The following is a 27,039-nucleotide window of genomic DNA, read 5'->3' as shown; positions in this document are numbered from 1 at the left end:
GCTGCACCAAAATCTTAAAACCCCAAATGTTGGAACACGTCACATGGGTTTTGTCCACCTACATTTACATATCCATTCTTGCTAAGCATCTGACGTGGCACATTTTCAGTCACCATTTATAATTCCTTTTCTTATGACTTGTTGGATTAGAATGGGCCGGGTCTGATACGTTTTGCTTATAGAAATGGATATGATAGATTATAGAACTGGAATTACAAAAGAAACTGAGGATTTTGTTAATGGAGCTCCTCCCACTCCCCCTAAAAGACCTCACCAAATACTCGATAACCCTCTCTCACTCTCTCAGACCTTATATATAGACATAGACTTAAGAAAATAACCTAAACCAACCATGGTTAACTCTCATAACAAACCATGGTTAAGTTAAACTTAAGTAAATATTATTATTCATTTTCACTGCTTCTATCAATACTCCTACCTTTGAAAACAACCTTGTCCTCAAGGTTGAGATGAGAAAACTACTTAGCCAATCCCTTTTTTTGAGCTTCCATGAACATTCAAAATCTGGCAGCACTTCCCACTTTACCAACAACTCTTCATGCTCTGTTCTCAGATTGTCTCTGATTCTTGATTCACTTGATCTCAAGAAATCAATTCCCACCCTTTGAATATCAAGTGGCACCAGAAGTTTCGTCACAGAATGTCCCTTACTTTGAAGCTTGCATCCCATAACCACTCCAAATTCAGTTATTGATACATCCATGTTCAGCAGTAGAAGTCTCTCTTGATATTCTTCCTTGTGATTGTTCTTAAAACTCTCCAAGTTAAGAAACCTTTCTTTCTTATTATGTTTCTCTCTGAAGATCCAGAACAAATGACCAAATATAGTCTTCAAGTCCTTTATAGTCCTGTCCAGCTTCTTGGTTACTTGCTCTTCGTCTCTCCTAGACACATAATTCTTTACTTTTCCCACATACGACATAATCATCTTCATCATCCAGTTCTTAGCCTTTCCAGACATTCCCACGCTCCAAACAATATGTCGTATAAGTACAAATGCGTGTAGATGACGGGAACTATTCAGCAAAGCATCCTCTTTTTGAAGCCTACTGCACATTAGGTATACATCTCCAGCAAAATCATATCTGCTTGTAACTCTTAACAGAAACATCATCTCACACACATAGTTTCTGTTCTTCACCTCCTTTGTTTTCTTCGTCCTCCTGTGATTGATCTCTGTTGATTTAGGAGGTTTCCTCCTTCACTTCAATCTGAAGATCTGGTCAACAATCACTCTCATTTTAAGAACGTCTCTACCTTCTTCTTGTGTTTTTGTCCAAACTTGTGTCTCCTGCTGCTAGTCCCAAACATCTTCTCATTGGCTGTTTCGACTCCCATTATCATCACATCACTGACCACTTGCTGAAACTGGCTGCCCCCCCCCGCTAAAAACGTTATAACACTCCTTATCGGCCATATTTTATCAGCCACTTTGTCATTGCTCATGTTTCTCACGTGACTAAAGCATTTTAGCCCATGTGATTCTCTCACTGTCCAAGTTTTATGACCTTTGCACTTGTTCTTCCTCAGATGTCGAAGTAGCTTCTCTATGTGCAGCACTCTGAACCTGTATTTGAGCTTAGTGAGCTTGTTGTAGAATCTCATCTTTTCCCTCTTAAGTTGATCATTGAAATCCCTCTTGTGAAGAGAATCGAGTTGTGCATTCTTCCTAGTTGTTTTTTACTTTCTCTTTGAACTTTGTTCCTTGGTTCCACTTTTTGGAGGATGTCTTCTTCCTTGTGATTCTACTTTTACTCCGCAGTCTATCATCATGCACTTGGAAACAGTCTACTTTGTTCCCAATCTGTGACTTCTTCTTCTTTACCTTAGTTTCCCACAACAACAGCCTATCAATCCCAACGCAACAACACCTCACTCTTTTACATCCTTCCATTCCCCTCTTGCTTTGTGTTTTGAAGTTCCTCTTCATGTTAGACTGAAATTTGAGTTGGTCATTGTTCTTTGGTTTGAACTTGCACCTCCTAAACTTACCACATTTCATATTTTCCCTTTTTCTCACTCCTTGACCTTTCCATGGTCTCTCATCAACCAGTAAATGTGTACCTTTGTTCAATTTGGCTTTTAATTTTGCCTCTTCCCTCCTCGTTTTACCTCTATTGATCTTCTTCTGTATTTGAGTAGGCATAGGTTTCATCTTTTCAGCTTTGTATTTAAACCCCTTCGCCTTTGTGAACTTCTTCTGATATCTCCTATTCTCTCTTTTAGTCATTTTCTCGAATGTCTGGTAGGCATTCTCACACATTAACTTCTTTGGCATCCACAAAAATTTTGAGCGCATTCCATAGAGTTGCAGAGATGAGCAGAACTGACTTCCCGAATTTCTTCTCCTCTTGACTTTGTTTCTGTCTATATTATGCTTCGGGTTGGTCCTATTCCATCTGGGAGAAACATCTTTGCGCCTCCTCTTTTTTTTTCCTCCTCTTGGTCATTTTATCAAACACTTGGCATGCATCCTTAATCATCTTTAAATCAGTCTGATTTTCCTCACCTTGCTGGCGTGATCCATCTCTTAGAGTACTATCAACCTCAAACGCAGACTCCTCCTCTTGTTCATCTTTCCTCTTTGTCAATAGCTTCGCAAAATTTGTATCTCCTTTGAGTTTGAAACCACCTTTAAACCCATCAATCTTTGAAAGTGCTTTCCATCTCTTCCTTTTTTTGTTCTTCGAGTTCACTTTTCTTCCCAAAGGCATTTGATCGAACACTTGGCAGACAGGTTCACTGTTCTCAATATCTGACATTTTTGGCACACCTGTTTGTTCTTTTTGGAAGAGATTATCCAATGATACAAACACATCTTCTTCTTCTGCTATTCTTTGACATATCACCACTTCTGCTGCTGCAATATTCTCCTTCTCTTCAGCACTTGGTTTTTCAAAACACTCCTCAGTCTCTAGGAGATATTTCTCTAGCTTGTCCAAACAGCTCGTCAATCTGCTCATCTTAGAGTCAAATTCATCACTCTGCGTTAGATCAGCCACAACTCTCTCTTTTCCTTTGCTGAATCGTTGAAGCAGACCGATCTTGATCTCATTCCAGCTGGTAAACGCAGCATGTGACTCCTGGAACCACAATAGAGCAACACCTTCCATAAATCCATATGCAAAAGAAATCTTCGTCTCTTCCGTGAATCCATGGTCCGTGATGTAATCTTCAACCCATGAAATCTACATCGCTGGATCTTCTTCGCCGTAGTAAACAGGAACCTCCACATAACCATCAATACCTCCCATTGGATCGAACTGCTCTGATACCAATTTGATATGTTTTGCTTATAGAAATGGATATGATAGATTATAGAACTGGAATTACAAAAGAAACTGAGGATTTTGTTAATGGAGCTCCTTTCACTCCCCCTAAAAGACCTCACCAAATACTCGATAACCCTCTCTCACTCTCTCAGACTTTATATATAGACATAAACTTAAGAAAATAACCTAAACCAACCATGGTTAACTCTCACAACAAACCATGGTTAAGTTAAACTTAAGTAAATATTATTATGCATTTTCACTGCTTCTATCAGGGTGTTAAAAGGAAACCACACTAATGGGCCTTTACCTGTTGCAATTTTTTGTTGTGCGTCTATCTATGGTTGCGATTTAATTATAGGATGATGATTAGTAGTTTGATTGATTACACGGAAGTAGACTTACCTAGCTCATAAAATGGCGGGATCATCGATACACGTGCTTAATAGTACAACATTCGGTTCTGTCCTGTGGGAGTTTGTTGGTTATATAATTATTATTACTATAGTTGACGATATTACAGATTTAGCCACCGCTCTATAATCAAAAAAACATGAGATTTTTAGTTACCAGTAGGTTACCACACACTTGTGTCAGCTGTCCGGGGTGGTGTGATTAGATTATAAAAGAAAAACGCAAGAATAATGTGGAGCTGTAACAATGTTGCTGTTACTTACAAATGCAATAAAAACGCATGTCGTCAAGTTGTCAACATGCAAATGCAAACCTCTCAAAAGATTTGACGAGAAAAGAAAAAACAAAGAAAACAAGTAGCCTCCTGGCACAGAATATTATAATGCTTCTCTCTCTCTCTCTCTCTCTCTCTCTCTCTCTCTCTCTCTCTCACTCATAGTAAAATTTAAATATTGACCGTTGGATGTTTTTTTGATTATTTTAAAGAGAATCTATTTTATCTAAAGCCAAATTTAGTCAAAAGCTCAAGTGGGAGCTGATTTTTGTATTTAATTATTATTACATCTGTCGTTTTTAATTAAATACGATACGAGAGAGAGTAAATAAATATACTTATCCTTAAAGTTAAAAAAATGGAAACCTGTTAATTTGCTTTTAGAAATATATGACCAAACAAAAAAGGAAAATGGTAAAAAGTTAAATATGTCCAGATACGGCCCCACACTTTATATAAATAAATAAATTAGAAGAAAAAGAAGAGAAAGTTTTTTTTTTTTTTTTTTTTTTTTAAGTTAAAAATTTATTTCAATTCCATTCCTCTCTTTCTCTGGAAGCGTCTCTTCTCTTCTTCTTTGGATCAAGCGGCGGAGACGGCGGCGTTGAATACGAACGAACGAACGAACGAACGAGATATGGTTGAGACGAGACGCAGCTCTTCTGCTTCCAAGCGCTTTTCTTCTTCTTCTTCTTCTCCCGACACCACTACTTCTTCCTCCTCACGTCCTTCCAAACGATCCAAGGTTAAGATCGAACACACCCTTCTTCTCAATACCTTTCTATTGGGATGAGGCGAGGCGAGGGTTGGGTCAATTCTCGATTTTAAATCTGGGGGCTTTTTTTTTTTAATTTCGTTTTCGATTTTGTGTTTTTGTTTTTCTGGTTTGGTTTAGGCTGCGGCGGAACCGGCAGCATCTTCGTCGGCGAGTGAGGTGCCGATTGAAAACCGAGGGCCGGTTTCGGATCCTGGATCGGAATCTGGAGAGGCGGAACTGAGAACTCCTGATCCGCAGACTCATGATGCGGAAAGGCCACTTACTACCACCGATGTGCCGGCCATGGAGACCGACACAATCCCTGAAGTTGAAGCCTTGGTGGCGCCTTCCACCCCTGCAGGTTCGCATCTTTGCATGTTTTCTCTCCTTTTGCCTTGCATGACATAAAATGTTTTCTCTTTTTTGCTCATATCTATCTTTTGGTTGTGTAGGTGAAGTGGTGGTGGAACCTGAGAAATCTAAATCTTCTAAGAAGCGGATTGCTAAGGCTCCTTGGGCCAAGCTGATTTCTCAGTATTCTCAGGTCTGTTGATTTTGCCTCTCTTTACTTTGTATGATTGTTTACATGTTGCGCAATTTGCGAGCCTAGTGTGGGTTTTTAGCTGTCTGTGATTAGGGAATTTAGTAAAGATCGTGTCTTTCGGTTTATTGGGTCGAGTTTGGTCTGCTGCCATGGACATATCTGTTGGTATTATGGGTCACTGCGGAGCAGTTTTTGACAATGTACTGTATTTGATGAACTTGGCCGTTTGTGTATCTCTTTTAGAAGAGGAAGCTTCTGTGTGTTTTGCTGTTGATATGTTAGTCAATGGTTAATAAGTAGCGGATTAGTAAGAATTATGAACTAGCTAGTCTGTCGTGGGATTTTTCAGTTTCCTGTGACTACTACTACTAACATGTAGTTTCTGACTGCCCTTTAATCACAATTTCAGAACCCTCATATTTTCATCAGAGGCTCTGTGTTTACTGTTGGACGGCGAGGATGCGATTTATGTATAAGAGATCATTCTATGCCCACCGTTCTATGTGAAATTAAGCAGTATGAGGTAAGGACACTATCTGATTGGTCTTCTACTAGCTCAAGGGACAGGAAGCCTTTTTACTTATTATGTTTTTTTTTGCAGCACGGAGGTCCATTAGTTGCATCGTTGGAGATAAGAGGGAATAGTCTACTTGTTCAGGTCAATGGCAAGATTTACCAAAGGAGTTCTTGTGTTAATCTGCGGGGTGGCGATGAAGTTGTCTTCAGCACTCCTGGGAAACATGCTTATGTATCCTTTTATAAGTGATCTAGAAAGTTATCCACGTTCCATAATTAGGGATTATATATTTTTTTTTTTTGCTTTTTATATATCTATCTATGAGGTTCGTATTATCTCTATTTTTTCTTGACTAGTGTTCAGATATTTCAGCCTCTTAAAGATGAAAATCTAGCTACTCCAGACAGAGCTTCTTCATTGAGCTTTTTTGAAACACAGACTGCCCCTCTGAAAGGGCTTCATATTGAGACGAGAGCAGGAGACTCTTCACCAGTTGATGGGGCCTCTTTATTGGCGTCCATATCAAATTTGCATAATGTACCTTTTCTACCACCTACATCTAAAAGTGTCAAAAGGCAGCAAAATTCAGAGGTTCCTGTGCTACCTTCTAGCTGCAATGATTGTATCCTGGATGTTGACATGAACGATGATGATATTAATGATGATCATGCTGCTATTGCTTCAACGGAGAAAACTGCTGCTTCGACCTCTTGTGCTGCGAACGATGACCAGAATGCAGATGGAAATGGAATGGATCCTTTTCAAGAAGCTGAAGGTGGAAACATTCCTGGTCCTCGTTTTGAAATTCGACCTATTTTGAGCTTACTTGGGGATCCTTCTGAATTTGATTTAAGAGGTAGCGTTTCCAAAATATTGGTGGATGATCGAAGAGAATTGAGGCAAGCGCCGAAAGATTATGACCGTCCATCAGCTTTGGTATCAGCTAGACGTCAAGCACATAAGGATACTCTGCGGACAGGGGTGCTCAATCCTCAGGACATACAAGTTTCTTTTGAGGACTTCCCATATTTCTTAAGGTCAGTAGTGCTCTTAATTTCTATAATGCTTTGCTATGGCAAGATGGAAAACATGTATTGTGGTGTTTCAAGTTTGGATAAATAACTTTCTGAATTTTCACAGTGACATAACTAAGGATATTTTGAGAACATCAACATATGTCCATATGAAGTGTGAAAGCAAGTATGTAAAGTATGGATCAGACTTTTCAACGTCGTGCCCCCGCATCTTGCTCTCTGGACCAGCTGGTATGAGGAAAACTCTGAACAAAGTTGTTTTGTTTATAAATCTTTGGTTCTTCATTTTCCTAACAAAATTCACATCTGGGATATTTGAAGGCTCTGAGATATATCAGGAAATGTTGGTAAAAGCGCTTGCTAAAAGTTTTGGGGCCAAATTAATGATTGTTGACTCTCTCTTGTTACCTGGGGTAAAACTTTCATTCTTTTTCTTTTTCTTACGGAGTGTTTTTGTGCATATTCATAACAGATTTTTGTGTCTGTTAACATCGTGAGCATATTTGTAATAAATCGGCACTCTTGACTATTGGTTTCAAATGTTTAGAAGCTATATGTCCTGGCAATCTGTTTTATTGGGATATAATAGTACTGGTAGCATTGATTCTCTACTGTTTCTGGATGGTTTCAGGGTTCTAAAGCCAAGGAAGCAGATTTTACCAAAGAAAGTTCTAGGCGTGAAAAAATTTCGGTGCTTGCTAAACGAGCTGTACAGGTTGCACAAGCTGCTGTTTTGCAGCATAAGAAACCAACTTCAAGTGTTGAGGCTAATATTACAGGTGGATCAACACTGAGTTCTCAGGCTATTCCGAGGCAAGAAGTGTCAACTGCACCCTCGAAAAGTTACGCCTTCAAAGCAGGTATGGTTGCTTATGTCTTATTTTTCAGTTTTGTTGTTGTGCCTCTTTTTATGTTACTGAACAAGCGTTTCTGTAATTCTTAGGTGATCGAGTAAAGTTTGTAGGTCCTTTAACTACTTTACTTGCTTCTCTCCAAGCTCCACTTAGGTATTGTTCGTTGTTTTTATTTTATTATTTTGTTTTGAGGACTTTTCTTCTGATGTAGATTGTTATCAAAACTCTTTTCTTTTTCATGCTATTCTTTCTAGGGGACCGGCATTCGGTTTCCATGGAAAAGTACTACTTGCGTTTGAAGACAATGGATCTTCAAAGATCGGGGTTAGATTTGATAAGTCGGTACCAGATGGCAATGATCTTGGTGGTCTATGTGAAGACGACCATGGTTTTTTTTGTACTGGTAATTCCCGTGCTAATAAGTAATGTCTACAGATTTTCATTTAAAAAGTTAAATGTAGTAATGATATTCTTTCTTTGTATGCAGCGAGTTCACTTCGTTTAGAAAGTTCTTCCAGTGACGATGCTGATAGACTTGCCATCAATGAAATCTTTGAGGTAGTTCTTATCACTTTTGGCTGCCTCTCTATATAATATGAACATTATTTCATAGTTCTTGTAAACTACAGAGAACCTTTAACCCCTCTTGAATGATATTGTAGGTGGCTTTTAATGAAATTGAAAGAGGATCATTGATATTGTTCCTGAAAGACATTGAGAAATCTGTGTCGGGGAACAGTGATGTGTATATAACTTTGAAGAGCAAGCTGGAGAATTTACCTGAGAATATTGTTGTTATAGCCTCACAAACCCAGTTGGACAGCCGAAAGGAAAAAGTAGGATTTCTATTCAATCTCTCTTTCTTAAGCTTTTTTAATCTTCTTAAGTTTCTCTCAAAATGGTTAATTTGATTGTTTGATATATATCATTTGCAGTCCCACCCTGGAGGTTTCTTGTTCACAAAGTTCGGCAGCAACCAGACAGCATTGCTGGATCTTGCGTTTCCGGTATGACAACCCGACTCATCTCTAATAATTTCCATTTTGTTAAGACTGCAAAGCATGTAATCTTTTTTCTGACTTTTAACTTGTAATTGACGATGCAGCTTATACACGTATGCAAAAATTACATACTCTCTCTCTCTCTCTCTCTCTCTTTGATGTGTTGGAAGTGATTTTTCATGGCATCTGCAGGATAACTTTGGTGGTAAACTGCAGGACAGGAACAAAGAAATGCCTAAATCAGTGAAACAGATTACGAGGCTATTTCCTAACAAAGTGACCATCCAGTTACCTGAGGTTTGAGCCTTTTTTGCCCCTTTTAGTTGTCTAAAGCCATTTGTTTCTTTTATATTTCATTATCTTCTTGTTCTTATAACAAAATAGGATGAAGCTTTACTGGTGGACTGGAAGGATAAACTTGAACGTGACGCAGAGATCCTGAAGGCTAAAGCTAATATCACCAGCATCCGTGCAGTAAGCATCTTTCAATGAAGTCTCGTGTCTATCTAAATGTTCCTGGGTTTTTTTTTAGTGTGTGCGTTTCCTTATGTTCTGCTCATGGTTGTTGCAGGTCCTTAGTAAAAACAATCTTGTCTGCCCTGACCTTGAAACCTTGTGCATCAAAGATCAAACCTTTCCTTCTGATAGTAGGCATCTTTAACCTTTTCCTTCTGTCTTTCGTCCTTGACAATCCGATTATTTGTCTAACCAAAAACCCTATGATTAATAGGTGTGGAGAAAGTTGTTGGCTGGGCTTATGGCCATCATCTTATGAACTGCTCAGATCCTACAGTCAAAGACAACAAGCTTATCATCTCGGCAGAAAGGTGATCCTTCGATAGAAACTCTGAAATATAGATCATGAGGATTGCGGTTGTGATATTTTCTTGCAAATAACCGTTTGGCGTTTGTTGCAGCATCACATATAGCCTGCAGATGTTGCATGAGATTCAAAACGAAAACAAGAGCACAAAGAAATCTCTCAAAGTAATATTCATAAATCTGATGCTACTTTGCCTCCCAAATAACTTTTGGATATTTAACAATTACTATATTAATATAGGATGTTGTTACTGAGAATGAATTCGAGAAAAAACTCCTATCAGACGTCATTCCTCCAAGTGATATCGGTGTATCTTTTAATGATATCGGGGCTTTGGAAAATGTTAAAGACACCTTGAAGGAGTTGGTGATGCTTCCTCTTCAAAGACCCGAATTGTTTGGCAAGGGCCAGCTTACAAAGGTATGTTTATCGCTACTAGTTTTCAAATATCTGTTTCACTCCATCTCTGCAAAGTGGAAATTGCAGTATAACTGTTTTTTTAATGCAGCCTACTAAGGGTATACTGTTGTTTGGACCGCCTGGTACGGGGAAGACAATGCTGGCAAAGGCAGTAGCAACCGAGGCTGGTGCAAACTTCATCAATATATCAATGTCCAGCATTACCTCAAAGGTATTTATTACTTGAAACGGTCACCTGACTCTGTAATGTTTCCTATTGAGATTAGACTTGACATCTAGATTTCTTGCAGTGGTTTGGCGAGGGAGAGAAGTATGTTAAAGCTGTTTTCTCATTAGCAAGTAAGATAGCTCCAAGCGTCATTTTTGTCGATGAGGTATGTTGCATGACGTTAAGAACAGCTCTCCTCCGCATTACATTATCTTTTTCCTTCTGAAAATATTCTGAATGGGAACGAAATTATTCAGGTTGATAGCATGTTAGGAAGACGTGAGAATCCAGGAGAACATGAAGCTATGCGTAAGATGAAGAACGAATTCATGATAAACTGGGACGGCTTACGCACAAAGGATAAAGAAAGAGTTTTAGTACTGGCTGCTACCAACAGACCATTCGACCTTGACGAAGCAGTTATTAGACGGCTTCCCCGAAGGTAGTAAACCGTCAGTTATTCTCTGTATTATGTGTCTTTTGTCATCATCTTTGAAGAATCGCTTAGAGTAGATCTTCTGTGCAGGTTGATGGTTAATCTCTCTGATTCAGCAAACAGATCAAAGATCTTGAGCGTAATTTTGGCGAAAGAAGAGATGGCACAAGACGTAAATTTAGAAGCTATAGCAAATATGACAGATGGGTACTCAGGGAGTGACTTAAAGGTCTGTAATTTCCTCCATCCAAAGCAGAAAGTTGAAAATCCGTTTTCATAAAAACCCACATTCTAAAACAATTGTTTTGGTTTGCAGAATCTTTGTGTGACGGCGGCACATCTTCCTATCCGAGAGATTCTGGAAAAAGAAAAGAAGGTATGGCTCTGTTTAAAAATGGTAAAGGGTTATGATGATGTGTGGTTTTTTGATTAATAAAAGTCATGGGGGTTTGTTGACTCGCAGGAGAGGAGTGTGGCTGAAGCGGAAAACCGACCAATGCCTAAGTTATATAGCAGTACAGACATAAGACCCTTGACGATGAATGACTTCAAGGCCGCACATGATCAGGTTTGAGAAACTGAAACACACAAGAAATCATAGTTTGAGTCCACAGGTTTTTGGGATTTTAAATGGTATTTGTTGTTGTAGGTATGTGCGAGTGTGTCGTCTGATTCATCGAACATGAACGAGCTTCAGCAGTGGAACGAGCTGTATGGAGAAGGAGGGTCGAGGAAGAAGACATCACTGAGCTACTTCATGTAAAAAGAGAGAAAGAGAAAACAGAGAGAGATCGTGTTTTCATCTGTTTATGAATAATGTTTATACATCTCTCTTTTGATCTTTAGTTCTTAAGTTTATATAGAATTTATGTACAGAGAGAGAGTCCCTCTTGAATTGTCTAATATGGGGTTTTGTTGGTTCTCGATTCTTTTCTTCCATCTCCAAAAATATTCAGAAACATCATTAATACAGATGAGATGTACAATATCTATTTTACATTTACCTGATGCTATTGCTATATGTGATGATGCCTATACATTTAGCCTTACACATTTAGATCCCGTTAGATAGCCCATAAGTTTCGTAAAGTGAAAAGTTGAAAGAAACCCTACAAGGCTACAACCCCTCTTCTTTCCTGGGCGATATTAATAGAGGTTGGTCTCACATTGCTTATCTGTTGTTCAATTGTATAAGATTTACTCTCTTACGTAGGTTGGTCTCAGATTGCTTATCTTTGTCTCTCACTTAAATCAGATGGGAAACCATGGGAATAGAAACGCTCCACAAGCATATACCTATGCTCCCAGTCCCATGGACATAGTTATGAGTGTGGCAACATGGATAGGATCATGAAATCTTTCAATTTCTTATTTTACTATATTCAAAGTATTTGTATTCCTATATCCATGTTGCCACACTCATAACTATGTCCTTGAGAGCTTGCATGGGTCCCATTGATATCACAACAGTTATTGCTCATGATGGTCGGCTTACACGAGCTATCCGAGAAAGACTAAATGACCTGGCAAGTGGGGTGACTTTGTACAGTTGCGACAATGGTAAGAAAAATAATAATTGTTTTTTTGTTCACGACGGTTATCGCTCGTTTGTTTTTCTTGTTTTTTTTTTGGTGTCATGTTGATATGGGAGACAATGGAGTCTTTGAAGACTCTCTATGTACCAAGGTCCAGCTTAGTTTCTGCTGGCCATCGTTTGTGGTTGCTGAAAAGGGAACAGAATATTGATTGTCACCAAAACAAAAATAATAATAAATAATAATTAGAAATGAAGTTTAATTTGGTCAAAAATGTGCATACGATAGTAACTTTTATACACTAACGCGCTCATATCTTGTTATCATATTAGCATATCTCATATCTCATAAAATTTTATATCATAATTTAAATAAAGATATGAATTTTCATGAGATATGTGATAGGCTGATGACAAAATATGGATGCGTTAGTGTATAAAAGTTACCAAAGATAGTAACTTACGTCTACACTTTTTTTGATTGATCAAGTTAAACTTCATTTCTAATTATTATTTATTTAAATTAAGACTTTGCTGAACAGTATATAAAAATAATAATAATCATAAATTGTTAGAAAAAAATAAATAATAATAATAAATCCCTTTTTTTGGTTCCCATTAAAAGAAGCTACTAGAGTCGATTTTGGTTCCTATTCAAAACTATACTTATTCCTTTGTGGAAAATTTGCAAAATAAAGTCCGAGGTTTCATATTTCACCTAAAAACACCCCCAAAATATCTTGTTTCATATCTTTTTTTGGGAGCCATGAACCGTTTTATTTACTTGTTTCATTTAATATCTTCAGAAAACTTTCTTGGACTCATAAATACATGTCATCAACCACTTAATAGTCTAATACCAAAATTAATGAAGAAAATGATAAGATTGCTGCTGTAACTGGAACAATATTTGTACAATACGTTTGAATAAGACGCCAGCGTTTCACATTATATCAAGAATAAGGTTCTCTCTTAACAAGTTGATTGATCGAGTTTTTTTTTTGTTTTTTTGTTTTTTTGTTTTTATGGGTTGCGATTGAATACAAATGTTTAAAAAAAAAAAAAAGTCGACCTTTTATTGTGACGTTGACCAAAATTTTCTTTTCTTAATAGCAAGCAAAAAAAATATCTCAACGTCAATACAGCTGACAAAATGAGATTGAGACGTGGCCGGCCCTGTTCTTTTTTTTTTTTTTTTCTTTTTTCTTTTCTAAAGTTATAAAAATCTCATCTTTGAAAAGTCAACGTTTTGGTTGCTTCGGTGGTGACGTGTACCGTACCCCATATATTTGATTCATTCAGCTCTGCGGTGATTGAATGAATGAGAATGAACCTTCAAGACCCCCCCCCCCCCAAATAAAAAACATTTAACAAAAATATCAGAAACAAATTCGCTCTTCTTCTTCTTCTTCTTGTAGACGATGTCGTCAGCCATGGATGTTATGCTTCACTCTTCAAGCTTTCTCCTCCCTTCCGACGAAACTCCGGGGGGGAAGAGATACGCTCTCGTTGTTCTTAACCAGAATTTACCACGGTTCACTCCTCTTCTCTGGGAACATGGTACCTTCTTCTCTCTTCCTTGTTATATGCGCGAATTAGGGTTCTTTTTTGTTGATTTGTTGTTTGGATTTTTTTTTTTTTTTTTTTTTTGTAATAGTACAGCAAAAGTTCGTCTCTGTGCTGATGGCGGCGCTAATCGCATCTACGACGAATTACCTCTCTTCTTCCCTCATGAAGACGCTTCCTCCATTCGTCACAGGTTCCCCGTTCTCCTTCAAAAGCTTTTGTAACTCTTTTGCCATATACAGATTTTCTTAATTTTGAGCTCGAGATTTTCTTCTGTACCTTAATTGTGTTCATAGCTTCACCTTCTTCTTCAGTTCATAGATTAGATTTCTCTAGAAACTTTAAAAAAACTTGGTCTTTAATAAAGACAAGAAGACTGTTCTGAGATTTTTGTATTGGGAATGTATTTATTTAGGTATAAGCCGGATGTTATCAAGGGAGATATGGATTCTATTCGTCCTGATGTCCTCGACTTTTATCTCACCTTGGTAAGCCAATAGATTCACACCTTGTTTTGTTTAGATCTAATCTAACATTGGCTTCTCTGCTTTTGTTTCTCTTCTTCTTCTACTTTTTTTTTTTTTTTTTTTTTTGTGCCTGCCTGCCTTCCTTTTTCAGGGAACCAAGGTCATAGATGAATCTCATGATCAGGATACCACAGATCTTGATAAATGCATTCTGTATATCCGTGACTCTGCTTCCAATCAAGAGACTTCTAGAGTATGTTCATCTATTCAATTACAAAAGCTGCTCTCTGCGCTTTCTGTTTTGTCCTTCTTCATAAATTATATATACAAAGATTGATTTCCTCTGCCAGTTCCAGATTCTTGCCACTGGAGCACTCGGGGGAAGGTTTGATCATGAAGCCGGTAATCTCAACGTCTTGTATCGATATCCAGACACAAGGATTGTCCTTTTATCTGATGATTGCCTCATCCAACTCCTCCCAAAGACTCATCTACATGAAATACACATTCACTCTTCTCTTGAAGGTCCTCACTGTGGTCTCATCCCTATTGGTACTCCATCTGCCAAAACCACTACTTCTGGGCTTAAATGGGATCTCAGTAAGTATATAACATTTTTTCTTTTTGCATCTTCATCGGCATCACCAGATCGATCTAACTATTGTTTGTATCTGTTTGTTATGATCGTCTTTAAAGGCAACACTGAGATGAGATTTGGTGGGTTGATAAGTACATCAAACTTGGTTAAAGAAGAGAAGATCACAGTCGAATCGGATTCGGATCTTCTCTGGACTATATCTATCAAGAAAACTGGACTTCCGGTAGAAAGCAATACACCTTAGGCGCTCGCTGTAAAAAAGAAGACACTTTAGTATTATTACGCATCAATGATATTATTCCTGGTGCATCGAAGAACTTCAACATTATTATTTGTTGTTTTTGATTTCACTGTTCGAGCCAGTAATACTTGGCTGTACCACTACTGTCGTTATTTGAACATTATTAGATGCTTTTTTATATGAGATTTATTTCTTTGGTTTTGTCATTTTCATGTGGGACTTCTTTGATTTTTATCGTAGTCATAACTCAGAAAAGGTGATTGGGTGTTGGTAAAACGCACGTAGACACACACAGAGAGAGTCTCGTATAAGAACGATTCCACCACTGCAATTTTAATAACCAAAACTCTTTTCCTCTTTGCTTCTTAAAACACAAAACAGATATCTCAGGCAATGAGTTTGATTCTTCACCTTTTGACAATTAAACTCATCATACATATTCCCTCTCGATCACCTTTTGAGCAAATAAAGATGATGTTCTTGTTGTAAACAGTAAAAAACGGTTTTTGGGGAATAAACACAAAACAGATATCTCAGGCTACTTTTGTAGCTTCCTTTATACAAAAGTTCGGCTGTAACCCTATCCTCCCATGTTCATTCCGCTCTATACTTGCGGAACTTGAGCAACTTGAAGAACTTACCGAATTTATGAAAGGTGTGTGTGTTTGTCCTCTCTCACTGTCTTGTTGGATGATATAACCAATCTGTTGCTTTGATCAACTGCCTACTTTTTTTTTTCCTCAACAGGTGCACGTGTGTCAGAAACGGCTGAATTTGGGTTTTGGGAATGCTTAGTATGCGGCCGTAGTTCTATTGGCCAACCCTCTTTCATCAAACATCTATCTGATGCACACCATCATGAAAAGATGGTAATTTCTGGCATTTTGTCATTGTCCCAACTGTTTTTTTTAGTCTTAAAACCCTCTTTTACCACAAGTAGTCACTTCCTTGTTTTGACCCCCTTGTTTTGTTGTTCAAGCAGATGTTAACTACGAAGAATAGGACGCTCCCTCGTCCAAGTGTAGATCCAGACGTTCATGCAAGACGAATTGGTCTTCTTGTGACACGACACTGGTCTACTGGGACATCAATTCGTGTCCGGTTCCCCCTGGCTGTGATGCTAGTCTGGTCGCTCCGTGCATCAAACGGTTCTTGACCGAAGAAGCCTACTCTGGTCCTCTCTCCATCATTGCCATTGGAAGACTAACAGAAGTCCCTAATGACATCTTGAGGAAAGTCTTTTCCAGTGGAATCAGTCTTCACAACGTCCCCTACGGTATCTTCTCTCATCCTTATGATATTTTCTTTGATGAATAGATGAATAGAGTCTTAAAACTTTAGTCTGTTTTGTGAAACAGGGCCCTCAGACACTGAGGATCTTATTCATTCCATTCATCATTCCAGTAATTTGATGGTGATATCAAATTCGAGAATATTTGGTTGTATGCGAGACTTTATTCAATCCAGTTTCAACCTACTCCATCCGTTTCCAAATGGATCTCTTCTTCAGCGTTTTTTTCAGTCAGGTGTGTGTCTGTTAACACATTTTTTCTGTCCTCCGTGTTGAGTGTTGTTGAAATCTACTCTTTAACTTTTTTTTTTTTTTTCTTTCCACAGACTCAGGGGAACTCGAGGAGGATAACAGCGGTGAATATCCCTTCTCGTGCAGTGAACAGCCCTTCTCGATTTGCTCAGTATGCAGCTACAAGACTTATTTTCATTGGGCTGAAAGGTTTACCATTGATTCCGCCTTTGAAAGGTTCACCATGCATCTGGATAGTACATCCCATCAACAGAAGGTAATTAATCATGGCACGAACTTGTTTATTTTTGTCATTGTCTTTAACTATTTTTTGTCATTGTCTTACCACAAGTAGTTTACCTTACTCTCTTCTTCTCATTTTGTTTGCCTAAAAATGACCCCATGTTGTCTTTTTTTTTTCTCATTGGATGTGCAATCAGTTGTCGGCACTGCCTACTATAAGTAGGCAACTCCAATACATGAGTGCACCAACTTCCTGAGAAAAACATGGAGGCAGTAACATCGGTCTTTTGGGACATCAGGACGTGTCCGGTTCCACCTGGCTGTGATCATCGTCGGGTCGGTCCGTGTATTAAACGGTTTTTGGGGAATAAAGGCTACTCTGGTCCTCTCACCATCACTGCCATTGGGTCACTAACAGACTTCCCTCGTGACTTTCTGGAAGAAGTCTATTCCAGTGGAGTCTCTCTACATAAAGCTTTCGGCGGTTAGTATCTTCTCATCGTTGTGCCTTTCTTAATAATAATAATGGATGTATGTTTTCCTTGTTGAATAGAGTGTCTCAAGTCTTTATTTTCTGAAACAGAAAGAGCGTTTGTAGACACTTTGGATGGACTTATTATTGATTTTACCTTCAAGAATGAACCTCCAGCTAATATAATGGTCATATCCGACGGAAAATACTTCACTTCTAAGTATGCTTTCGAGCTAGAATCGACTGGATACACTATTATGCCATCTAATACTCTGCCAGGTTTGTGCCTACAATCTCTAACTGTTTACTTTCCACAGATTCAAGGGCACTTGAGTATAATTTTTATTTATTTTCCATTGATTCAGAAGTTGAGGATGATAGATGCATTGATGATAAGTGCATTGATGAAACGAGTGAGTCTGCCTTCTGGATTTGCTCAGTATGCGGCATGGATACACCTTCCCAAGGCTTTCAAAACTTCACCAATCATGTTCATAGTAGGCAACATCAACATGAGGTAATATAGCAAACTTGTATTAATACATTTTGTCATTGCTCTTTTGTTTGCCTAATTCTGACCTCTCCTGCTCTCCTGCACTTATGTAGTGGAGGGAATGGGTTGCCTTTGAATCATTTGGTCGAGAATAAGAAGAAGTGAAGAAGGCCCGTTTTTCAAGTCTCGTTTCCTTAAGAAGAACTTAATTATGCTTATTTTCTCGTTTTTTGTTTGTTGGTATTAATACTTTTAAGTAAAAGAGAAACTCATGGAATGGCTAAATGAACTTATAGAAAAAAAAAAAAAAAATGGTTACGTTTCATGCAATCAATCACTGAAAGTGCATGCACCACTAAGTCGGGGCTGTAGTATTCAAGAAAGTCACTTAAGTCTCTTTCTCGTTCGTTTCTCATAGTAGTGTAGAAGCGAAGCGGAAGATTTAATAAAAACAACCTAAACTCACTCTTTTTGCTCTGAGATTTCTTTTGCGAATTTGGGCCGGCGTCGATGGAGCCACGCTCCCACAAGAATGCGATTCTTCCGGTTACTAGTAGTAGCGGAGGTAATCTTATGTTTCTTTTTCTTCCACAGTTGAGTTTGAATCTAGGGCGATAAGGAAGAATGCAGAAGTCGACAGAAGAGAGTCTCCTTTACACTCTATTAAGTGGAATCGTATCATATTAAGGCCTCTTTAAATATCTGAAAATATTGAGATTTCTAAATTTTAGTTTTGTTTGCGTAAATTTGACCCCATGTTACTTGGGGAAGTCTGAAATAGTAAAGTTATTTCATTTTTTTTTTTATTAAGAAAATCATTGTTTTAAGAACAAGAAAAAAAAAAAACTCAAAACATTAATCTATTAGGATAAGTGGGAATACTTAATTGTTCTCGCTTTGTCAAGAAACTTAATTGTTCTTGCTTTCTGAAAACCATGATGTTAATCGCTTCTAGCTACACCTCATGTATGCTATGTCAGTCTATTAATGGTTTTTTACATTACACATGTGAGAGGTCAATGCTCATGATTACATACCAAAATCCTACACCTACTTCTAGAGGACAAATGTTGGTTTAACAAATAGTAATATACTTGTGCTTATATTATTCTAATGCAATCTAGAGTTTGCGGTTGTCTTTATGCAATCATTGCAAAATGTTGATCGTGCTGTAATTTGTGTTTGCGTTTTAGAGTTATGTGATTGCGTAATTTCACTTCCCACATATAGTTTGGATTGGAAAATTGTAAATCTAGAAGTTTAGAAAAAGGTTTTGTTACATGCTTTTTAATAGGGGCAATTGGATTCATACAACTGATACAAGAGCATTGATACCAAAACTATAAGTTTGGTTTAAGTATTGAATTTGGGCCCAAAAAGAGTAGTAAAAGTAAAAAAGGCTTTAATTGCTTTTTTTCCTGTCCAAAAACATAGCCGTTGGATTCTATATGATTCACCTAACTTTCTGTACACTAGCACGCATACGATAACCACTCGATGTTCTTCTTCTATAACATAATCTATCTGAAGAAACTAAAGAACAGAGAGAGAGAGAGAGAGAGGCTCTCTTCTTCGATCAAAAGAAAAAATCTTTGCGTCGTCATCATCGTTGTTACTCTTTAGGGTTTTCACACGAGTTCCTTCTGCTTCCTGTTTTATATTATGAGGTAAAAACAAGTCTGCGTCTTTTTATATAATTCTGGTCGATTTGGGGATACGGTTTTTTCTTAGTTTCCTGTAAGTTGGGAACAAAAAAAACATTTGGGGGGTTTTAGATTCAGACCTAAGATTTATGGTGTCGGCTCAGTAACTTCTTTGCGTTTACCAATGTCGCTTGTGAAAACCTTATGGAGAAATAAGAGATTTTTTGTGGAGGGGGTTTGGGATCTGTGCTTTAAAGGTTTAAAGTTACTGTTTTTCGTTAACCTGAGAATGCAGAATCATTGGGATTATGCCAAGTGTTCTCCTTTTATACCATCTTCTTACTGTTATAAGCTGTGTGAATTTGCAGTCATCATCCAGAAGTGAAGTGGGCTGAGAGAGCCGATAAGGTTTTTTTAACTGTGCAATTGAATGATGCTAAGGATGCAGATGTTAAGCTTGATCCTGAGGGGTCTTTAATTTCTCTGCTAAAGCTGGATCTGATAACCAGCTTTATGAGCTTAAGCTTGAACTTAATGATAAGGTCAATGTAGAGGTGAGGTGAACAGACTTTGTAAGGTCTCCTCGTTTTTTGTTTCTTCTTATTTAGTTTCTAATTGTCTCCCTCTTCTTTTGATCAGGAAAGCAAAATCAACATTGGATTAAGAAGCATATTCTGCATCTTGGAGAAAGCAGAACCTAAATGGTGGAATAAGCTATTACGTGGAGGGAAACCGCCTCACTATGTTAAAGTTGATTGGGACAAGTGGGTTGATGAGTAGGCCTGGACATAAAAACTGTATCCGAATACCCAACTCGGAACCCGACCCGAAAAACCGGGTTTGGGTTGGGTACGGGTTTGTCTATAAAATCCTATTGGGTTCTATTTTCTAATACCCGTGGGTTCGGATTAGGATCGGTTAATACCCGGTACCCATTTGGGTACCCATTAAACCCGAACATATAAACATATTTATAATAATTATCATTAATATAATGCAATCACCCCAAAATTATGATTATAATTTTGAATATTTCATTTAGTTTTATACCTAAATATTAAAAATAATCAAAATATCTAAAATATTTTGTTATGTAAGTTAAAATTTAACTAAATTTATTTAATTTAATTATATTTTTTTGGTTATCCGGTAGTTCGGGTACTAATCGGGTTCTAAAATTTGTAACCCAAACTGACCTGAACCCGATAGTACCCAAACCGAACCGAACCTATATATCTAAAAATACCCAATGGATTCTATTTTTCTAAACCCGTTTACCCGAACCCGAATGGGTAATACCCGAATCCGAACGGGTTACCCGAATGTCCAGCCCTATTGATGAGGATGAAGATACCCCCACTGGTTAGCACTTTCTTGACCACACCTAGTCATCTTCACTCTCTGCACTTGCATAATTCTGTAGGCATTGTTAATTTTGGTTTCTTCTACTCCTTTTTTCTATAGGTCCTGAAGATATATGGATATGGCTGGAATGGGTGGAATGGCTGGAATGGGCGGAATGGATTTCTCGGTTTGCTTTTTAGCTTACACTGTCAAGTAACTTTTGTTTCGTGTGCTTAAAAGATTTGAGGACTAAATATTTATCTTCTTCTTGTAGAACTTTGGTGGAATGGGAGGCATGGGTGGGATGGGTGGTATGGAAGGCCTCCAAGGGATTGGTGGAATGGGAGGAATGGGTGGTATGGAAGAATTTGAAGATAGTGATGATGAAGGTGAGATCTTTTTCAATACCCTTTTATTTGTTTAACGCTTTGATGAGATCATTCTTGATGCAGTGATATGGTTTTCGCGGTGTTATGTCCTGTAATCAATCAATTAGAAGTTTAGAACTCTGAGCAACGAAATGATTTTTGTATATTACAGGAGAAGAAGCCAAATCTGGAGAGAAAAAGGAGGAAACTCAAGCTCCTGCCCATGCGACAGAAGAGGCGAAAACCGAAGAGCAAACAGCTGTGAAGAGTGACAAATGAAGAAACTGTCCTTCTAAACCATTTGGTATGACTAACCGAGAAGAGTCTTTATGAATATTATTACGGAATGGTTCCATCTTTAAAATCAATCCCCTTCGCTTACTTTTATTTTTTTTTGGATTGTTGAGTTCTTATATGGTTTGATCTTCTTTTTTTTTTTGGTCAACTTAAAAATGTTCTTTTGAACATGCAATTGTTTGGTTGTTGTGATGACATAAGAGTTTGTGAGAAGAAGCTCTACTTTGCAAGTTTGTTGAACTCCACAACTTATCAGTAGTCTATAAGCTTAAGATCGGACACAAACGGAGTTTAAGAATTACCTATACAGAATTGGATAGTACCTACGAACCATATACGAGCTCCCCTTATGAACCAAGTTTACATAGTTTTTCAACTGGTTACAGTGTATCTTTTGCTAGGAGTGCGAATATGAATCTTTTCTTTTAACTTACTACTATTCACTGTAAGTCTAATGGTAAGGAACATCTTATTTTCTCATTAAAATATAATTTTTTAGTAGTGAGGGAAAAAAGGTTAAACAATAAAACGACATCGTTTTTGCAAAACCCTTGTTAAGTAAAACCCTTCCGCCTCTCTCTCTCTCTCTCTCTCTCTCTCTTTTGCTTCCTTCCTTCCTTCTTCATCGCAAAAACAAAAATCGGCGAGAGACAGAGATGGCGAGGTCGAGAAGAAAGTACAGGAACTCTAGGGCTAAAGTTCGCGTAGCTCTTCCGAAGAAGAACCCTAATATCTTCAAGCCAGCTTTCAACTTCCCACCCAAGCTCCGCGCTCTCATGGGGGACGATGTCCCCGAATGGGACGACCAAGCTAGTGTTATCCAGAACTACAGATCCTTCGGCGTCATCTCTAACCCTAATTTGCTTCGTTCTCGCACCGACCACATGATCCAGGATCCTTCCCTCAACATTCCTCCACCTCCAGAACCATCCACCGATGACCCTACCGCTAAGGAGTTCGAGCCCATCGATTCCGGAAGCGAACTCGAGGAGGACGGTACGTTGTTTAATTCCATTTTAGCTTCTAGCTGGAGACTAGTCTCTTGCTTAAGTCGGTATTGAGAATAATTTGATAATTAGGGTTTAGAGTGACAAATTAAACTGAGAGCAAATTAGGGTTTAGAGTGACAAATTTGGGGGAAAGTGATTAGCTTTTGGATTCTTCACATCTGGTGGTTGTTAATAGCAGTTATTAGCTCTTGTAGAAGTCGGCATTGAGAATAATTTGAAATTTGGGGTTTAGAGTGACAAATTTGGGGGAAAGTGATTAGCTTTTGGATTCTGCACATCTTCATAGATATCTGGTTGTTAAAAGCAGTTTTACACAGTTGGATGCGAGTTTCCATTTTTTGGGTAACTAATTTGTCCAAATGCTTTGTTCTGAGGTGTGTAGATCTGAAGACAGCTTTGGGGAAGCAAAGAAGAGATGGAAAGAGTGCTCCTTTACAGCCGCTTACGACTATGCAACGCACTCATATAAGACGTTTGGTTGAGAAACATGGAGATGACTTTGAGGTTTGATCTATTATTAGTCTACCAAATTTTTTTACTTTGTTTGATTCTCTTTTTCTTTCTAACATCTATTTGTTGGAACAGGGCATGTTCCGAGACAGAAAGCTAAACTCTATGCAGCATTCGATTGGGACACTACGAAAGCTATGCACAAGATATCAGATGTACAAGGATAAGAACCCTATTTTAGTTCCATGATGATGAGATCTTTGTATTGTCTGCTCATTTTTGTTATAAACTTACAACAACACAACAACCGTTTGAACTTTATAATCGTTGGGAACCTTTTTTATGGTATGAAAATCATATGCAAACTATATTATAGACAACGCTTAAGAGTTTCATTTTTCACTAACAAATCGTCTCATCCTCTGTGTAAGCAAACACATACTCACAGAGGAAAACATTGAGTCTTTCAAAAGCTTATGATCAAAACCAAGAATCTTCCAGATATTTCACAATCAACATTGAGTCTTTCAAAATACTATATATCAAAGCCAAGAATCTTCAAAATATAGCCAGTTATATTATTATATTCCAGTGAAGCTTCGGCATTGGTAATCCCAGTACTCCTTGGCCTGCTGCAACCTTTCTGCTCTCTCTGTTTTACGCCGTTCTTCCCAATACTCTCTGCAGCTGCAATTTCATGTTTTAAAAATTGTAATTTAGTCTATCTCCTTTTAGTTTTCTCCCCAGATACCCTCAAATCTGGTTTTTAAAGACTATAAGAAGATTGGTTGTATATGCATTAACCTTCGCTTAAGTAAGATATTGAGCTCATCCAAATGCACAGCACCTTTATAAACCCCATCCTGATATCAAATGGACGAAGAAACAGGGATAAAGAGCATGAAACAAGGAAGACTAAGTTGTAATTAGCAGTGGAGAATGGGTCTAATAACCTCACGGCAAAGCGGGCATTTTTCAGTTAGCTCTGCGGTTTTCAAGCCATCAATTACGTTTACTGATGCAGCAGAGCAAGCACACATGTAGCAATATATGTGACCACATGTTAGAGCTATCGGATCAAACACCGTGTCCTGTTTTCGCCATCAATTGTAAAATAAGTCAGTTCAAGACTTATTCCTAGCATTACGTAAGTATCTTTCAGTCACATGCTAGAAAAAGACTTAGTCTTTGAAACAGAATCTTCAAGAGGAGAGTGGAACAGCACCTAGACACGACAAAATTAAGACTTTATCCCTATAGGCTGAAACTATCTTGTATAATTCAGAATACTAATAAGTCAACTAACAGGTTTATTGACATTGAGATTCTATCGAGTCGTTTAAAGTTTTGCTTACCAGGCATATTGAACAAGTCAAGTCAATGTCAACTTTTACGGAATCAGAGAGCTCGCAGGAGAGTAAAGGCTTCCCATCATCGAACGTCAAAGAGCAACCATCAAACAGAGCATGAACAGGAGGATGAGGAGAAGCCACAGAAGCAGCTCCAGATTCCTTCTTAGATTCTTTCAGATTGATGTGAAACGCCATAAGCTCACAGAGCCATGGTGATTGAAGAATCTCGATTCGCATTTTCTGGACTTGTGTCTTAAACAATTGTCCTTGCCTAGACTCATGAATCTGTAAGGACAAAAAAAAGATGCAAACATATATATAAATTGAATAAAAAGTGTTCAAAATTGGGATACGTAAACCAAACCTTGTCATATTTCTTGAGGATTTTTCTAATGGCGACGGCATTGATGAGAGCGTAATTAACCAAGTCTTTGCCCTCTTGAATCAAACCAAGATGGCTCTTTTTACGACCATTGCCTTTGAACCAAGTAAGACACTTTGTGAAAGCAGAAGCTAAATGTAGCTCAAGAAGCTTCTGAGCATTCTCGTTGAACCATCCTACTACGTCTTCCATCTCCTTGAGAAGCTCCGGGAAAAAATTCCCATCACAAACTAGAAAAAGAAAAAAAAGAAAAACAAATCCACCAAATAAACAAACACTCTCTGTTTTCAAAAACCTCTGTCAGGGGAATTATGTCGAACAGTACCTGTGCATCCACGAGGACAATTGTGGTCATCATGTTGTTGTTGTTGTTGTTGTTGATCAATAAAAGCCATATTGGAAGAAGGACGACCATCATGGTTTCTTCTGCATTTCTTGAGAACCTTCTTGAGTTTCTTGAACCCAACACCGGGAAGATTCTTCTTCTGCTTCTGTACTTGCATGTACTCTTCATACTTCTTACAAAACTTCATCTTTCTCACAATCGCAGAAGAATCACTTTATAAAGGATTTAAAATTTTAGATGACCATCAACAAAATTCAATTCAAAAAAAAAAAAAAACAGGATTTTATCAAGAAAACAAAATAAAATTTTGATCTCTCCTCGTCGTTCTTATCTATCTCTCTCTCTTGCGTCTCGTGATGGATTTTATTATTATGTATTGAATTGAAACAGAAGAAGAGAGACGTATTAATGATTAAAAACGAAGGGTGAAGAGAGATGAGGTCGGCGGAAAAAAAACACAAGTTGTGAATTTAAATGAAATTTTAGGGAAAAAAAAAAAGGTCAAAACGTTAGATGAAATTTTTGGGGAACATATCTTTCTTCCTTTTTTTTTAAAAAAAAGGTGAAGTTTGTGTATATTAAAACTTTCAGTGCAAAGATTGACCCATTTTGGTTGATTCATCAATTTCACTGACTTCTTTATTTATTTATTTTTGTTTTTGAAGGAGTTGTATAAATAGTATTTGACATTTAAGGCAGATTCTTTACTAAAAAATATTTGAAGATTTGTTTTTTATAAATTTAATGAGCACATTTGTTGCACATCATACACTAATGCCACGTGGATTCGAAAATCTGGATTGGTAATTAACTCATCATTGGTCATACTTTTTTAAAAATTGTAATTGATTTGTAACAGTATTTAAATATATATATATATATATATATATATATTTATGTGAAAGATCTATGTATAGTGTAGATTGATGTATACTTTATCTTTTTAAGAAAATATCATTATGCTAGAATTATTTAGTTTAGTGTTATATTATTAACATTACAAGAAAATTCACCTTGTGGATTCTTAAGTTATGGTTATTTAGTAAAAAAAAAAAAATCAGTGAAACTTTTACTACCATGATAGAAAGATAAGCTGAGGAAAACAAATAATAAATCCATGATATTTTAAATTATGCTGGAATTATTTAGATTAGTATCATATAGATAAAATTACAAGAAAAGCTGAAGGAAACCAATAATAAATTCGTGATATTTTAAGATGATTCTAACTATTAATTTTTTCAACAAAAAAAAAAAAAGATAAAGATGCCACCACATGAAGGGCCCTTTGTGGGGTCAAAATTATAAACTTTTAGAAACAGTAATTAAGAATACAATACAGTTTCTTTCTTCTTAGAAGTTTTTAATCTTGATTTTGGATTTAGCCACCAAAAAACTTTGCTTTTTTATCAGTTTCAAAGCCGCGCATTTTTTCTATCTTATTTAGCTTTACGACCCCCTTTCTTATATATTATATATATGTATCATGATTTTGCACTAATCATATTTTCTTCACCAATCACCGCCACTGACCTCTTTTCTCTACTTTAATTGATTACATTCTTTGTCTCATTCTTCTTATATTACTTGGTTTGCTTCGGATTTTTGTTCTCACGTTTAGTAAGTGAACTCTACGCAATTTTATTCCTCCGAGAATGTGATTCTTTTTTTTTATCTTACAAACAAACAAAAAACATTAGAGGGATATAGCTCTTTTAATTTGCTTTTGAAAAGTTTCAAAGAAGATGCTCAAGTGGCGAAGAAAATTTATCTCGAAACTTTCTTTAATCTACTTTATCTTTATTTCAATGGTGTAAAATAGTGATGCATGTACTAAACCCTAGCAGTTTTTTTTTTCCTTTTTTAAATAATTTAGTTGAAAGCTTTATGAATTGAATTTTTTACTTTATAATGAGGTAATGTGATAGACATATAATGTCATTATTTTTCATCTGGTAGGTTTGAACGCTTCTATTCATTATTTACTTTTGGGATATCAAAATATATCGACAAATTTTAAAGTGGCACACCATTCGTTTTGTCTGCTCTAAGTGGTCATTTGTTTTATTCAATTCGACTGGCTGTGATCATTTCTAGCCCTAGTGGCCAGTGCGATTGAAGTTTTCATAAGGTAAA

The 27,039-nt window shown here is 37.3% G+C and overlaps 5 protein-coding genes and 1 pseudogene across 11 annotated transcripts; 5 read left to right on the top strand and 1 right to left on the bottom strand.

The window, feature by feature from the left end:
• The first annotated feature begins 4,434 nt into the window (after nucleotides 1–4,434).
• Nucleotides 4,435–11,574, top strand: LOC104738781 (uncharacterized). The gene is made up of 27 exons (XM_010458985.3): nucleotides 4,435–4,726; nucleotides 4,877–5,099; nucleotides 5,191–5,282; nucleotides 5,692–5,805; nucleotides 5,884–6,030; nucleotides 6,163–6,836; nucleotides 6,940–7,064; nucleotides 7,155–7,246; nucleotides 7,465–7,693; nucleotides 7,777–7,840; nucleotides 7,942–8,090; nucleotides 8,175–8,245; nucleotides 8,350–8,523; nucleotides 8,623–8,694; nucleotides 8,881–8,985; nucleotides 9,073–9,162; nucleotides 9,260–9,335; nucleotides 9,419–9,515; nucleotides 9,606–9,675; nucleotides 9,752–9,931; nucleotides 10,020–10,142; nucleotides 10,222–10,305; nucleotides 10,397–10,581; nucleotides 10,666–10,804; nucleotides 10,892–10,951; nucleotides 11,039–11,143; nucleotides 11,225–11,574. Exons 1-27 carry the CDS (start codon nucleotides 4,619–4,621, stop codon nucleotides 11,336–11,338), a joined length of 3,762 nt encoding a protein of 1,253 aa, XP_010457287.2. The 5' UTR covers nucleotides 4,435–4,618; the 3' UTR covers nucleotides 11,339–11,574.
• A 1,701-nt stretch (nucleotides 11,575–13,275) lies between these two features.
• On the top strand, nucleotides 13,276–15,187 carry LOC104738777 (thiamine pyrophosphokinase 1). 4 transcript variants are annotated; one of them, XM_010458981.3, is made up of 6 exons: nucleotides 13,276–13,669; nucleotides 13,772–13,868; nucleotides 14,091–14,163; nucleotides 14,294–14,395; nucleotides 14,493–14,742; nucleotides 14,839–15,187. In XM_010458981.3, exons 1-6 carry the CDS (start codon nucleotides 13,531–13,533, stop codon nucleotides 14,982–14,984), a joined length of 807 nt encoding a protein of 268 aa, XP_010457283.3. In that variant the 5' UTR covers nucleotides 13,276–13,530; the 3' UTR covers nucleotides 14,985–15,187. The 4 variants fall into 4 exon arrangements, with proteins under 4 accessions (XP_010457283.3, XP_087341410.1, XP_087341411.1 ...); XM_087485284.1 differs by having other exon boundaries at nucleotides 13,379–13,669; nucleotides 14,499–14,742; XM_087485285.1 differs by having other exon boundaries at nucleotides 13,406–13,669; nucleotides 13,767–13,868.
• A 340-nt stretch (nucleotides 15,188–15,527) lies between these two features.
• LOC104738776 (uncharacterized) lies at nucleotides 15,528–18,041 on the top strand. Of its 2 annotated transcripts, XM_087485287.1 has the most exons (9): nucleotides 15,528–15,636; nucleotides 15,729–15,850; nucleotides 15,964–16,257; nucleotides 16,340–16,507; nucleotides 16,599–16,780; nucleotides 16,944–17,230; nucleotides 17,330–17,497; nucleotides 17,584–17,735; nucleotides 17,825–18,041. In XM_087485287.1, exons 6-9 carry the CDS (start codon nucleotides 17,011–17,013, stop codon nucleotides 17,864–17,866), a joined length of 582 nt encoding a protein of 193 aa, XP_087341413.1. In that variant the 5' UTR covers nucleotides 15,528–15,636; nucleotides 15,729–15,850; nucleotides 15,964–16,257; nucleotides 16,340–16,507; nucleotides 16,599–16,780; nucleotides 16,944–17,010; the 3' UTR covers nucleotides 17,867–18,041. The 2 variants fall into 2 exon arrangements, with proteins under 2 accessions (XP_087341413.1, XP_010457282.1); XM_010458980.3 differs by lacking the exon at nucleotides 15,528–15,636 and having other exon boundaries at nucleotides 15,662–15,850.
• Nucleotides 18,042–19,373: 1,332 nt separating this feature from the next.
• On the top strand, nucleotides 19,374–21,593 carry LOC104743125 (co-chaperone protein p23-1-like; annotated as a pseudogene). Its single transcript, XR_015580113.1, has 7 exons — nucleotides 19,374–19,378; nucleotides 19,723–19,908; nucleotides 19,994–20,131; nucleotides 20,778–20,782; nucleotides 20,828–20,885; nucleotides 20,973–21,087; nucleotides 21,239–21,593. The product of XR_015580113.1 is annotated as a co-chaperone protein p23-1-like (transcript).
• A 298-nt stretch (nucleotides 21,594–21,891) lies between these two features.
• On the top strand, nucleotides 21,892–23,203 carry LOC104738774 (uncharacterized). Its single transcript, XM_010458978.3, has 3 exons — nucleotides 21,892–22,359; nucleotides 22,756–22,877; nucleotides 22,959–23,203. Exons 1-3 carry the CDS (start codon nucleotides 22,020–22,022, stop codon nucleotides 23,070–23,072), a joined length of 576 nt encoding a protein of 191 aa, XP_010457280.1. The 5' UTR covers nucleotides 21,892–22,019; the 3' UTR covers nucleotides 23,073–23,203.
• A 76-nt stretch (nucleotides 23,204–23,279) lies between these two features.
• On the bottom strand, nucleotides 23,280–25,552 carry LOC104738773 (E3 ubiquitin-protein ligase NLA). 2 transcript variants are annotated; one of them, XM_087485283.1, is made up of 6 exons: nucleotides 24,883–25,552; nucleotides 24,540–24,787; nucleotides 24,179–24,460; nucleotides 23,777–23,914; nucleotides 23,628–23,686; nucleotides 23,280–23,504 (listed from the first exon to the last, which is right to left on the bottom strand). In XM_087485283.1, the coding sequence occupies exons 1-6, from the start codon at nucleotides 25,088–25,090 to the stop codon at nucleotides 23,405–23,407; spliced, it is 1,035 nt and encodes a 344-aa protein (XP_087341409.1). In that variant the 5' UTR covers nucleotides 25,091–25,552; the 3' UTR covers nucleotides 23,280–23,404. The 2 variants fall into 2 exon arrangements, with proteins under 2 accessions (XP_087341409.1, XP_010457279.1); XM_010458977.2 differs by having other exon boundaries at nucleotides 23,280–23,510; nucleotides 24,883–25,548.
• Between the last annotated feature and the right edge of the window lie 1,487 nt (nucleotides 25,553–27,039).

The sequence above is a fragment of the Camelina sativa genome, chromosome 14 (genome assembly GCF_030686135.1).
Source record: "Camelina sativa cultivar CO46 ecotype springtype chromosome 14, ASM3068613v1".
Taxonomy (NCBI): domain Eukaryota; kingdom Viridiplantae; phylum Streptophyta; class Magnoliopsida; order Brassicales; family Brassicaceae; genus Camelina; species Camelina sativa.
This window is presented reverse-complemented; position numbering and strand designations above follow the sequence as displayed.

Bases quoted from the DNA above. Each gene is read 5' to 3' on its own strand.
- LOC104738781 (XM_010458985.3), top strand. From the start codon at position 4,619: ATGGTTGAGACGAGACGCAGCTCTTCTGCTTCCAAGCGCTTTTCTTCT. The intron at 4,727-4,876 runs GTTAAGATCGAA...GGTTTGGTTTAG, and splicing joins GTCCTTCCAAACGATCCAAG to GCTGCGGCGGAACCGGCAGC. The intron at 5,283-5,691 runs GTCTGTTGATTT...TCACAATTTCAG, and splicing joins TGATTTCTCAGTATTCTCAG to AACCCTCATATTTTCATCAG.
- LOC104738777 (XM_010458981.3), top strand. From the start codon at position 13,531: ATGTCGTCAGCCATGGATGTTATGCTTCACTCTTCAAGCTTTCTCCTC. The intron at 13,670-13,771 runs GTACCTTCTTCT...GTAATAGTACAG, and splicing joins TCCTCTTCTCTGGGAACATG to CAAAAGTTCGTCTCTGTGCT. The intron at 14,164-14,293 runs GTAAGCCAATAG...TTCCTTTTTCAG, and splicing joins TCGACTTTTATCTCACCTTG to GGAACCAAGGTCATAGATGA.
- LOC104738776 (XM_087485287.1), top strand. From the start codon at position 17,011: ATGGAGGCAGTAACATCGGTCTTTTGGGACATCAGGACGTGTCCGGTT. The intron at 17,498-17,583 runs GTTTGTGCCTAC...CCATTGATTCAG, and splicing joins GCCATCTAATACTCTGCCAG to AAGTTGAGGATGATAGATGC. The intron at 17,736-17,824 runs GTAATATAGCAA...GCACTTATGTAG, and splicing joins GTAGGCAACATCAACATGAG to TGGAGGGAATGGGTTGCCTT.
- LOC104738774 (XM_010458978.3), top strand. From the start codon at position 22,020: ATGGCGAGGTCGAGAAGAAAGTACAGGAACTCTAGGGCTAAAGTTCGC. The intron at 22,360-22,755 runs GTACGTTGTTTA...TGAGGTGTGTAG, and splicing joins AAGCGAACTCGAGGAGGACG to ATCTGAAGACAGCTTTGGGG. The intron at 22,878-22,958 runs GTTTGATCTATT...TTGTTGGAACAG, and splicing joins AACATGGAGATGACTTTGAG to GGCATGTTCCGAGACAGAAA.
- LOC104738773 (XM_010458977.2), bottom strand. From the start codon at position 25,090: ATGAAGTTTTGTAAGAAGTATGAAGAGTACATGCAAGTACAGAAGCAG. The intron at 23,915-24,178 runs GTAAGCAAAACT...TGGCGAAAACAG, and splicing joins TGACTTGTTCAATATGCCTG to GACACGGTGTTTGATCCGAT. The intron at 23,511-23,627 runs GTTAATGCATAT...ATGAAATTGCAG, and splicing joins AATATCTTACTTAAGCGAAG to CTGCAGAGAGTATTGGGAAG.